Raw genomic sequence first — 13186 nt, 5'->3', positions numbered from 1 at the left:
AATTATATGTAATATATATCTTATAATATTTATTTTACAGAAGGAGGCATAGAAGGAATGTTATTTGATAGTCATAATCAACTTGGTTCTCCTCAGTTAATATCCACAGTGGTATTAGAAGATAAGCCTAGTGAAGTAAATGACGAAAAACCTCAAACAAATGAAGATATTTCAAGCACGAACAGCCCTCAAATTTCTCAAGAATACAACACTGTAACACCATCTCAATTCGATTCGAACTCAAATATAAATTCTGAAGATAGTATCGGTGTGACTGAAGTTCCAGCACATACTGAAACTTCTTACAAGCCAACAGAAGATCATGTAGCTACAGATGATGAAACCCAACCAATTGAAAGTGATCAACATACGGAAAATAATAAACCAACTAAAATTGATCTACCATTTGAAAACCCAAAACCAATCGAAAACACTGAAGCTGATTCTACAACAACTTCATACGTAACTGATGATCAATCAATAACAAATAAACCAGAAACGTTAAATAATAACGAAGAACAAAATGTATTGTACAACACAGTCAACGAATCTCAAGATTATCTAGCACCATCAACTCAAGCGCCAGAAAACTATGAACCTGCAGTAACAAATGTACTTCCCACTGGTGATCAAAACCGACCAGAACAAAACTCCGAATCAGACGTCTCAATATACATCACTACAAACAAGCCCAACTACGATTTTATTGTAAATCAACAACAAATTGATAGTGATAACAAAGCAAGCGAAGAGACCAATAATCCACCCGTCAATGAAGATTCCAACACAAATCCCATTGATATAGTAACGAATTTACCTGTGAGTGATATTAATCCATTAGAAGTAGGAACTCAAACGCCCACAGTTATAGCCGACGAAAAACCTATAGTTTCCGGAAATAATGTCGACGGCTTGAGACCAACAAGTATCGATGACATTATTTCATCAATATACTTGGTCAAGGACTCAGTTAAGAACTCCTTAGAAACTTCATCAAAACCTACTGAAACCTCAAATGAAGAAATTGGATTATTCGAAAACGATTATCAAACAACAACCGTGCCCGAAGATTTTCCATCAGAACAATACAACAATAACGAATCTCAGACCACAGTGAGCAGTGTAAACAGTACTCCAGAATCACAAAAAACAGATGTGATAAATGAAATCTCATCAGAAAGTCCTTCGGCCACGACGGAAGCAAACATTTCCCTACTGTCCGAGAACGCCGCTGACGTATTGGCTGGAGTAACTCAAATTCCAAATATTTCACCACAATTTGAAGTAAATTCCGTAGAACAAGGAGTATCTACCGATTTGCCATCAAACAGTCCTGAAGTTGAAGCGACAGTCGACGATAGTAAAATTCCAGTGGAATCTCCAACAACACAAAGCTTGCCTAGTTCCAGTGAGCAGGGCTTGGCGAATAATAATGGACCGGAAACCCCTAGCAATCCGATCCTGACTCAAGTTCAGAACGCCGGCGAACCAAGCGCTGAATTACCAGCATCGGAAGTAACTGCAGTAGTTGACGACAACAAAACGCCTGAGATCAGCGCACCGTTATCCGAACAACATGAGGTGCCTGTAGACGATACAGCGGTAGTAGTTAAGCCGGCCGCGGAAGAGAAACCAGATGACGTGAATAGCCCAATCATATCAGATTCGGATGTACCAGCGGAAGTAGTCACACAAACGGTGGTAACTGGCCGACCAGTGGTCAGTACTCCAGACGACAGTGACAAGAGGTTTGGTGAACAGAACAGTTCGTCTTTCCGTCCGCCTTTCCAAGGAGGAGACGACAACAACCACGAAAGTGAACATCCCCGACCGGAAACCGCTGACGCTGTGCACATACCACTTGACACAGAGACGCCTGCGTTCAACCCTTCTACAAACGCTCCACTCGCCACTTACTCCCACAAACCTTCATACACACCAATCCCACAATCGACATGGACACAAAAACCATTCCACCAAGACTCCACCTCCGAAGCGCCTTTACAACCAGATCAAGGTTTCCCAGACGAGTACGACGATGAAAATGAAGCAGTTTACGGGCCAGGCACATGCAGGTGAGTGATGACACTGTTGTTTAATAGTTCAATATGGGGCATGGAGATATTCACGAATCGCCTTTCCAAGAATTACATAATAATTATTCTTGTTGTTTTACGATTTGAACGTTTTAACTGCGCGTGAATTCATTATTTTGTATAAGTTGTGACTCATGTTATATTTAATATATTTAAAGACTTATGGTGTTTTTTTAAACAATTAAAACAGATACGGTGGAAAAGTATATGTTTCTGCTCAGCAAGTGCCCAGAGATGACCCATGCGATTTCTGTTTCTGTTTCCGAGGCGATATAATTTGCCTACAACAGAGCTGCCCACCGCCCATATTCGGGTGCTACCAGGAGAACATACAAGGTTTCTGTTGTCCGCGTTACGAGTGTCCGGTGGCCCAGGCCACGTCTGTCAACGTTACCACGACCACCACTTCAACCACAACCATGGTGCCACCACATTTCTTCGCCAACGCCTACCGAGGCGCGGCCAGACGTACCGGATGTCTTATCCACGGACACGCTTACCGCGTGGGCGAAGACGTAGGAATTGCTTCTGGTCCTTGTCTCGAGTGCATGTGAGTATATCCACCTAACACAAACGCGTCAGCCTTTTTCTTGTTTGCGGTCTCGGCGTGTGCTACAGATTTTTTTTCTTAATCATATTTTAACACAACTATGCGCTGATATATCCTTCATGGTTGTTTTCTAATTGGTCTAAATAAAAGTAGACTATTTCTTTGAAGTTTGAATGAATATACTAACTATTCTTTCGATTTTCAGATGCGGTGCCGACGGCAAAATGAAATGCGATCCTAAGCCTTGCAGTCCAGAGCCTTTGCTCAGAAAAATGATGGCCGAAGCAGTTGAACAAAAGAGAAGGTGAATAATAAGAAAAAAAACGTTCAACGACTAAGTGCCAAATACCACAGATAACGACAACACGAGCAACGAGAACCAAAAGTAGACGACCGTCAATTTTTTTTTTTATTTTACCTTTTTTACTTTCTTTCTCATTATCAACCACACCGCACGACATGTCCACTTTCGCGGCATTGCGTTGCTCAATACACAACTACCATCACTGTTACGACGAAAAAAACAAAAGACAAACATGGTATGCCATCGTGAAAACATTGGAGACTGGTTCTAATGAGTATTTTATATTTATTACTTTTAGTTTATTAAAAAAAATAGGTTAGTTATTTATTGTAGTAAGACACTTTTAGAAAGAACGTTGATTGTTTACATCAATTTTTTTCCAAGCGATTTTATACAACTGAATGAAATTAAATTTAACTATACGATTAGAAATTTAGAAAACATAATTAAGTATAATATGTAATATAAATAGTATAGTTGTAGGCTTAATGCCATAACAGCAAGCAATACACGCCACATTGCTACAAAAAAATTACGATTTTATAAAACTTTTATACTCTTTTTTTGTATTGAAAAATCTAACCGTCCAAACACAATTAATTCCGAATTTTTTCTAAAAGTAATTGTTTATCGTATATCGCATCACATCGCTGCCATTCACTTGTAATTTTTTAAGAATTAGGTACGAAATTATCCACCCAATCATATTATATTTCGTTTTAACCAAGCCCGATCCAGTGCTCATGGTTTCCAAGATGAAATGCAAAAAAATGTTTTATTATTATTATTATTATAACGTCGGATTTTTATCTGAGTAGTTTAACAGGCAGAAGTCAATTTATCTACTTAGCTATATTGTGTACATGCATCACAAAAATATTAGGAAAATCGATAAATAATTTTGAAAAACTTTAAGTCCAAGAACGCGTATTTGTGTAATGAATACGAAGGAATTTTATTTTCGAAACGTCTTCTGCCTCTCGAACACACAGATAAACATGCTGCACGGATAACATGTAAATATTATATATTGTTCATAAGTTTAAATATACATTATTACTTATAAGATAAATTTATGATTAACAATTAATATTATAATTAGGCCAAAAAAATTGTCTACTTAATATAAACGAATGCATTTCAAATAATGTTTTGCCAATAAACTATAAGTACCTATGTATTATGTGAACAAATATATGTTTAGATCATATTATGGAATTTTTTTTTTAAATTATTATTAACTACTGTTTAAATTTAATATTGTACTTTTATACATAGCATATTTGTGTGTTTTATTGTGAATAATTTTTTTACTGACGTTTTTGTGATACAAGTTAATAATATTAATATTACCTACAAAATGTATTATTTTCTTTTTTACAAAAATATATTTTTAACGCCTTGTACTTTGTTTAAATAATACTGTAGGTACTACTGAACTTTGCATCTGATATTTCTGTGAAAATCTTAATATAATTTTTACTTACAAATATCATTCTTATAATTATTATTCTCAATTATGCTTGGCTGAGAGAATATATCTGTAGATTATTGATTTCATTTAAATAGGTACCTAATACGGTTTTAAATTATCCTCAAATTATATTTTTGATTTTAGTATTTACTGTTACTATGTTACCTATTCAATGAACTATGTTGACTTTTGAAGGTTATTTAAAAATAAATAGTGGGCGTTTTTTAATAAGTACTTAAACTATTTAGATATATGGACTTAAACCAAGAATTGTATAATGCATTTAAATCCAATTTCAATTAATCATGCCTTGGACAAACAACATATTTACGCCAAATAATGTTTGAACATTTTACTATTGTCTATTATAAGTGCAGAAATTAAATTTAACTCACCACATATAAAAAGTATTCATTTTAAACCAACCAAGTATTTCAAGACAATGTTAAAAAATATTTGTTAATTGTTACATTAAAAGTTATTATGTAGTTTGTACACAGAATAGATCATCTATTCCATGGTTTGTATACATACTTGCAAAAGGGAGTGATTAACCTTATCAGATAAGGTTAATTCAGTAATTAGAATACAACATAAAATTGACTAAAATACTTGTCCAGTAGTACTAATTTTATTTCTTATATGATTTGAAAAACAAACTATAAGTATAGTAACGTTGAGGTTATATGGTTAATATTGCTATATTTTTACTAAAATAATATCTTTTATCATTTTCAATAAATAATCATTAATCATGCTAAGTAATAAATTAGTAAGACATACTTAATTAAAAATAATATTTACGCACAAAATGCAATTCTGAATCATTATTTAATAAAAAAAAAAAAGCTATTGATGAGTAGGTAGGTTGGATAAGGACATGAGGTACCACAATTCTAAACACAAAACAAAACAAAGATAATAATATAATATTATAATCATTCTATTTAAAAACAATCAAAATCTAATTGATAAAACATTTAAGCATGTAAAAGGTAATCATAATAATAGGTTAACATTACTAGACATGGAAATGTAAACTTTTACATATTTATATTGTCAAAACATTAATACCTAACAATACCCAAATTTATAATATATAAATATTAATTGGTACTTGATTTTAATGATAAATACAACTAATATAAATATAACACTATGAATTATGTAATAGTAAATCGATAATTTAAAAAAAATAGAAGAAAATTTAAAATATTGATGTTTGAAATAAAATAAATCCAAAAACAACAATATTATTGTACTATTTTACAGGTTTTAACTCAGCAGATCTTTTTTTGATTTCACTAGACATTTACCAACCAAAACGCCACACAAAGCTATCATGGCTACACCAATGCCCGTTTTCCAAATGAATAAAATCGATTCTCGTAAACTTGGTATAAGACTAGACTGATTTGGACTGTATTTATGTCTAAAAATAATAAAAATCAATAAGACTTCTTTATTTATTGGCTTTCCAAATCTAGTTAAAAATTGCAATTCAAATGTTTAGTTATAAGAATACGTACGGAAGGGAAGCCATAGTGGCTAAATTTGAGTATAATTTTTTTCCTTCATTTGAATTGATGAACATGTACGGTGCTGATAATCTATTCTGTTTGCAAAATTGATCTGGTTGTAATATGTAGTCTTGTTTCATTAAGGGTCTACCTTTATCATTTGCAACAATCAAAACTGGGATGTTTCTGCTTTGATAATATTTCTGCAAATAAAAATTATAATTAAATGATGCAAGCAAATTTATTATTTAAACTAAGATTATACTTACTAAATAAACATGTGCACTGTATTCAAATGAACAACTTTGAGAAGAATCAAATACTAAACATACTACATCACATTTAATGTCTTTTTTAGTCAAATGATTTTCACTAATTGGCTTAATTTCTTTCAGAACCAAATATTTGTCTTGGCCATACACTTGAACACGATTAACTGATGTTATACTTGACTCTTCAGAATCATCCAAGTGATTCTAAAATATTTAAAAAAAAAATCTTATATCTCTACATCAAACATAATATTTCTATTTACATCAATTTTTACAGTTTTGACATGTCGTTTACATATTGTTGACTTTCCACTCCCCTTGCTCCCGATCACGTGACAAATATATACTGATCTCTGAGACTGTTTCTTCTGTAAATCGATTTTCTTGCTCCTAGTAACTGCAAAAAAAAGCATTTATTAATTTTGCTTCATGATTTTTTATTTTTTATTTCACCTTGAATTCCTGAAAGTTGGTTTTCTGGTTTCATGTTATACCCTAGCATTGCTAGATATGCTAATGTAGTATCGGCCTCAATTAGAGTACAGTAAGACCAAAAGGACAGCCATCCTTGCGATGTTATCCATCCCTAATGGTATTATGTATACATTAATTCGATAAAAACTTTAATAATTAAATTTAAAAAATAAATAAATTACCTTATGATTTGTATTGTATATGCATTTCCTTAAAAGTTGTGGGTCTTCTGTGCACATGGAAAATAGTGATTTCAATTCAACTGGGCTTAAGCAGTCATCTTTATCTTTGTCATGTGTCTCAAATAAGCGTGACAAAAAATGTTCACCTTTGTGAGATAACTCGATGGTACAATATTTATCTACTTTTAAACTACAAAGTAAAAATGGTATTAACATAATTAGTGAATAGGCTTTAAAATGTGTAACATACTTAGGATGAAGATAGCTGTATGAAAAATTTAAATTGTCATTGTATCCAAATTTTCTAATTACAGTCCACGTTGTTTGTGCTTTTCCTTTTAGTATAAATAACATGTGCAGGAACAAAAACCCTATATTATTTTAATAACATTGTTTATTAGAATACTTCAGAGTATTAATATTATTCATTTAAATAATAACCTAACAAGACCTCATTATATATTTTAATTTTTTAATTTAGTTTATACTCAAATAATATATTATTATACTTTTATCTAATTCTAATAACCCGGGCTCAAAATTTAATGCACTAAAAAAAGTTTAATTATGCAGTATTGTGCAATACAATATACAGTTATTTTTTAAAAAAAACATGTATTTATAAAAGAATAAACTTAAAAATGTCTTATAATTTAAAAAAAAAAATTAAACAAATTTAGGTATATAATTTTTTATTTTTGGTTTGTAGATCTTTAAACATTTTTTGAATATTCACAGTTCTTCAAAAAAATTGTCATGCAGTTTTAAAATAAAGAGTCATCCCACATTGTTGTGTCATCTATATTTAGAATTATACTATACCAACAATTGAATGCAATTTTTCGGCTCAGTAAAAGGTTTATTTTTATCAAAAACTGTGTATACAACAAACAAATTTTTATTATATAAAAATAAACCTTTTTATTAGGTCGATAAATTTCAATCAATTATTGGTAAAATTTAATTTTAAATATAAACAATGCAACGATGTGAAGTGGCTCTTTATTTTAAAATTCTTTAAAGTAAATGATTTATTGATATAATATGCATTAATAAGCATGCTTAAAATCTTTAAATATACAAAATCTGGACAGATATGCAAAAATATACAACATAAATTTTAGTATTTAAATTGTATGTACTATGAAACGAATTTGGATCATATCAGATTTTTAATATGTAGCTTTAGGAAATGCATAAAGTCCGACTAGTCCGAGCACTGCTTATTAGATTTAACAAATACCTTCAAGAGTAACACAGTTTGATGGTGAAATTCCACGTTCACAGTTCATATTGATAATAGTTTTGATGCCATTTAATTGTTGTAAAGGCAAATGGGAATCAAAACAATGACGCTGGAAATTATTTAATTCTTCATCATTAAGCAGTCCATCATTATCTGTGTCACAAATCTATAACACATTGCTTTAAATAAGAAATATTCAAAAAATATATAATATTTCTGATTTACTTTAAATATACGACATAGAGCTCTTTTACATTTTTCAGTAAGCTGAAACAATAATTATATATATTAATAAATTTTTACTTAATTAATTAACAAATTAATTGTGTATAACATACAATTTTATCCTCGACAGAATATAATGGAGCTGTGGGATGTAGAATTGCTGTTTGGGCATAACAGAACATTTCACTAATATTCATCAACATTTTTGCTGAACACTAAAATTCACATTAAGAATTAATTTATATCAATTAAAAACATTTTATTAAAGATATTTACTTGAACATAGGTTTCAATTTCAGGATATTCATATAAAACATCTTCAACGAGCTTTAAAAAAAAATTATTAATTAATAAATTATCACTCTATAATAGTTAATATAAATAATAAAGTAATACAAATTATTATAAACTTACATGCATTGAAATACTATTGATGAGATCGCTTTTATTTCCAACCAATATAACAGGATGAAATATATCACTGTTTAGTTGGCAGTCCCTCAATAATGGCATCCATTTATCTTTAATGTTTTGTCGGCTAGAATCATCAACCACTGAAAATACTAAGCAAATCACATCTGCATGGCGTATTTGTTCACATAATTCTTCATTATCCTGTTCGTTCTCTAAGATTATATGCCCAATATGTTATTCATATTAAGTGAAATTTATAAGTGAAATGAACACCTACCGTGGTAATCAATAATATCTGTAGGCACCAATTCAGGGGTAACTTCAGCAGGAATTGTTATTGTTTCTGCCCTTCCAGGCACTTCGTCCAAAAATTCTTCATTTACCAGAGACAATATGATAGATGTCTTACCGACGTCCCTGTCACCAACTAATAAAATACGTACCGATCGCCCGGCTTGTTTTGGTCCCATTTCGGAAGACATGTTTTATTGAACATGGACTGCCAAAACGTTATGTATTTACAAAGATTAAATAATGAGTTAATTCAATTGTTAATCAGTGGTATTAACAATCATAATAAGTTATTTTTAGTAATTAGCTTACTCGAATATTTAGAACATTTTATTCTCGTACGAAGATGGTGTTCTTTCAATAATTAAATATATAAGACAATAATAAACAACTTAAACCATAAAAAAGATATTTTGAACCCTTGTTTCTAGTTTTCCTATACTATTTACCAGTTTCGGTCATTTAATGATCGAAAACAGTTATCAGTAATCAGTATAACGTACTGATAGCGGAAAACTGATTAAACTTTTCAGAAAGACAGTATGACCAATAAAAATGCTGCTGATTCGTCTTTTGGGTGACCGCTTTATCTAAAAACACTGAAGCGCGGTGGGCATCGAGCTAAAATTGAATAGGTAAATTTAAAATTGTTAAATATTTATCTATAATATTTTATATTATTATATTTTTTGCTCATTACTAAAGTAAAATTATAAAAATATTCGTTGTTTAATAAAGGTTAAGTAATTTTTAGTTTTTATACCACGAAATTATATCACTGTGGCACTGTTCTTCCAAGTCTTGGACTCGAAACTTATTATGGAACTAAAGAACTATTAAAAATATTCAAATTACTAATTAAATTGTATCAGAGAAAAGAACCAAGAAAAACCATGAAAAAAATAATCTAAGAAAAAAATAACTAAATGTTGCACATTTTATTTTTTTTACTTTTATTGTTATTGAATTTATATTTATTGTAGCCTTTATTATATATCCGTTGTGAAAATAACCTTATTCTTAGTTAATTTTATCTAAAATATAGATTTTTTATAGTTTGTTTTTAAATACGAGTACGTAAACGTATAGCAATTATTTTTAATATTCATTTTTTTTCTTTTTTCATAGTTATATTTTTTTATAAATTTCATACGCTCATAATTTTTTTTCTATTTTAACGCTGGGGTTTACAGTTACTTGAAGGAAAACTTATGGATAACCTTGTATTGATGGGTTTTTTAACCTTAGGTATAAATCACAAAAATTTTACGAATTTTCAAAATTCAAAATTTCTTGCAAATTTTTGCAATTCTGATATATTTTGTAAACATTTGAATTTTTAATGCTCATAAACATAAATTGTGACTAACGATTTTTGATTTTTTTACTACAATAAGAACAACTTATAATCAGGCGTGGATCCAGGAATATTTTTTTGGGCGGCCCGTAAATTTAACCACGAAAGATAATACAGTAAAATTAAGATTTAATAAAGAATAATTCTCATTTAGTAATAAATATTTAAATAAATAGTCCAGTACTAATAATAGCAAAAAAAAAAAATTATTGAAATATACAGTTACATGGAAAAATTTAACCTCCTTAACCTATCACTAGGAAATGCATTTAAAATTTCGTCCGGATTTTGTATTAAATCTTCACTTTTTCTCTTTCAATCGATAGCAGAGCTAGGTTGTGTAAACGTTTTCCGGTCATGATTGATCTATTGTACGTTTTAATCCTCCTCATTGTAGAAAAACTCCTTTCAGGATGTAGCACTTGAAATTGGAATAACTAAAATTCGTCTGTACACTTCTTCTAGCAGTAAGAATGATGCTTCCGTGTTTTTAATTGATAAATAGGCTTCAATAGAATTTGAATCAGTAGAAAATATTTTTTTTCCTAAATCACATTGCAGTGCTCTCAACTTTTCAATAAATTGATTATCTGTAGAAATTTTAATATTTAAATTATTTAATTAAAATGTGGATTCAGGTATCGCATATTGGAAGTTGACAGCAGACAGAATAATATTACGAGTACACATGTGTCAATTAACATTTGGTGATTGGGTGGTGCCCAGTTTTACGTACACTTATTATATCTTATTGGACTTCCATCGGCGTTCGAACGACGACGATCGATATTTAGATAAAATCAAGTTATTCACACGGACAATTATGTGTTATTCACAGATATGTATAATAAACTAGATTGCTAACTGCTGCATCCTATCAATGTGTTTAGTTGAAGCAGACAGCAGCCATTTAATTCGAGGCCTATGGGCTTTATCACGGCCTTAGATTTGTTTGATAAGGAAGCCGATAAAAAAAATAAATAATTAAATTATAAAACAAATTTTTATTGCACGTTATTTTTCTTATTTAAACAAATTTTGTATCTAAATATCAATAACAATTTTTAACATAGTTTATTCAGATAGGTTAACAATTTTTACATGTTATAAAATAAAATGGTTTTACTGAGTTTCTGTCGTTTACTAGCAGTTTTCATAATCGAGGATGTTATTATTTTACTGTAAGAATATAATCTCACGTTAAGATAGGTTCTGGTTACTTTGTTTATAATATCGATTTTGTGAGGTCTTGCCAATAAATCTGTTGAATTCCAGCAAGCATCACATTTTGGAAATAGCGTGGTGTCTGTCGCCAGTGAGTTTTGGACATTTATCATAATTTTTAAATCCATATTTTTAATAAACATTTGTTTTTTATCCACCATAATGGTTTTAAATAATGTTTCTGTCAATTTAACAATTTTGTATACCCCATAAGAAGCATACTTCAAACCGCCTCTGTTTTTCATAATTGTAAAATATTTTGGTGTGGTATTATTTTGATAAACGTGATCATTTTCAATGTATGGATCTGTAATAGCTTCAATACAACCATCACATTTCAAAGTTGGGATTAGTTTTTTAACAATATATCCACTTATGTAATATAATATATTTTCAATAGTGATGCTATTAAAATCTAATTTATTGTACTGTTCTGCTAACAATGAAATATCAAATTCATTTTCTAAATTTTGTTCTGGTGCTTTATATTTCCATTTGATTGAAAAAAGAGAATCTTCATGAGGTGACATCAGTGTACAGTTTCCTGAGCTAAGTCTTATTGAAGTGTGCAATAAAGTACTTTTTAGAGCATGTTTGAATTGCAAACAGGTAGGATTATTATTATGACCCAATCGACCTCTCATAAATCCAAAAAAAATTTCTATTGCATCTTGGCTTAATTTGTATGTCAGAATAAATTTAAAATGTTGATTTATTAACAAATCCTTTGCTATAGCTATAGTAGATTTTATGGATGCAGCAAAACCTAATATGAATGTTTTTCTTTTACTTTTCCACAGATCTTGCCCAGTAGCTGTCTTCAGTGAATACAAATAGTCAATATTATTTTTCATTTTTGTTTCTAAGTATTGAATATTTTGTTTATTAATTGGTTGTTTAAAGCCTTTTGCATATGGGTTTCTGGAATTCAAGAAATCAAAAATCTCATCTACAACCCTGATGAATCTTATTGTTGCATCACAATTTTCAAAATCTTTTGAGGTCTTGGATAGAAATTGTAGAGAGTCTGCGACGGAACTGCTAAGTGTTTGAACTGCTAACTTTACCTTCATACTATTGCTTTTCCAATTTATATGTGAAGAGTTTATCTTGTTTGCCAATTTAAAGCCCATGTCGTTTTGCAGTTCAAATAATTTATGAATATATCTCCATTCAATAAGACTGTTGTTTGAATCTTTAAATACTCCTAGTGTTCCCAAAGCATTCCTAGCTAATTTAACATTATGGCATGCATCAGGTGTGAAATAAACATTAGCTTTAGTTGAAGTTATCGAAAAATCAGACTTGATAAAATCAAAAGGTTGGTCTAGATCACATCCTAGAGTTTTAAAAGTTGAAGAATTAGCATATGCTCCATCACAGGTGACTGCCACAACATTAATCCCAAATTTATCACATTGGGTAATAGCAATCCTAATTAATTGAGCTTGTACATTTGATTTAATTTTATCTACAAACCAATACCCAATTGGCCATTTCCATTTTTGTTTTAAGCTAGACAACATAAAAACTAAAACCTCCGTTGACTCTTTTTCA

General features: G+C 30.2%; 2 protein-coding genes across 3 annotated transcripts in view; one reads left to right on the top strand and one right to left on the bottom strand.

Annotated features, from left to right (window-relative positions):
* Positions 1-4086, top strand: part of LOC113554671 (putative uncharacterized protein DDB_G0282133) — a 63466-nt gene extending 59380 nt beyond the window's left edge. Inside the window, 3 exon segments of the mRNA XM_026958623.1 lie at positions 41-2075; positions 2287-2646; positions 2852-4086. Of these exon segments, the coding sequence (XP_026814424.1) occupies positions 41-2075; positions 2287-2646; positions 2852-2954 (2498 nt within the window). The 3' untranslated portion in view covers positions 2955-4086.
* A 1462-nt stretch (positions 4087-5548) lies between these two features.
* Positions 5549-9519, bottom strand: LOC113552855 (mitochondrial Rho GTPase). 2 transcript variants are annotated; one of them, XM_026955842.1, is made up of 14 exons: positions 9361-9519; positions 9035-9256; positions 8758-8969; positions 8620-8670; positions 8457-8558; positions 8344-8385; positions 8116-8284; positions 7123-7243; positions 6873-7062; positions 6670-6802; positions 6480-6613; positions 6214-6420; positions 5954-6147; positions 5549-5856 (listed from the first exon to the last, which is right to left on the bottom strand). In XM_026955842.1, the coding sequence occupies exons 2-14, from the start codon at positions 9237-9239 to the stop codon at positions 5700-5702; spliced, it is 1917 nt and encodes a 638-aa protein (XP_026811643.1). In that variant the 5' UTR covers positions 9240-9256; positions 9361-9519; the 3' UTR covers positions 5549-5699. The 2 variants fall into 2 exon arrangements, with proteins under 2 accessions (XP_026811643.1, XP_026811644.1); XM_026955843.1 differs by having other exon boundaries at positions 6492-6613.
* Positions 9520-13186: the final 3667 nt, after the last annotated feature.

This window comes from Rhopalosiphum maidis, chromosome 2, assembly GCF_003676215.2.
Source record: "Rhopalosiphum maidis isolate BTI-1 chromosome 2, ASM367621v3, whole genome shotgun sequence".
Taxonomy (NCBI): Eukaryota; Metazoa; Arthropoda; class Insecta; order Hemiptera; family Aphididae; genus Rhopalosiphum; species Rhopalosiphum maidis.
Note: the sequence above shows the minus strand (reverse complement) of the source record. Positions and strands in the feature narration are given on the sequence as shown.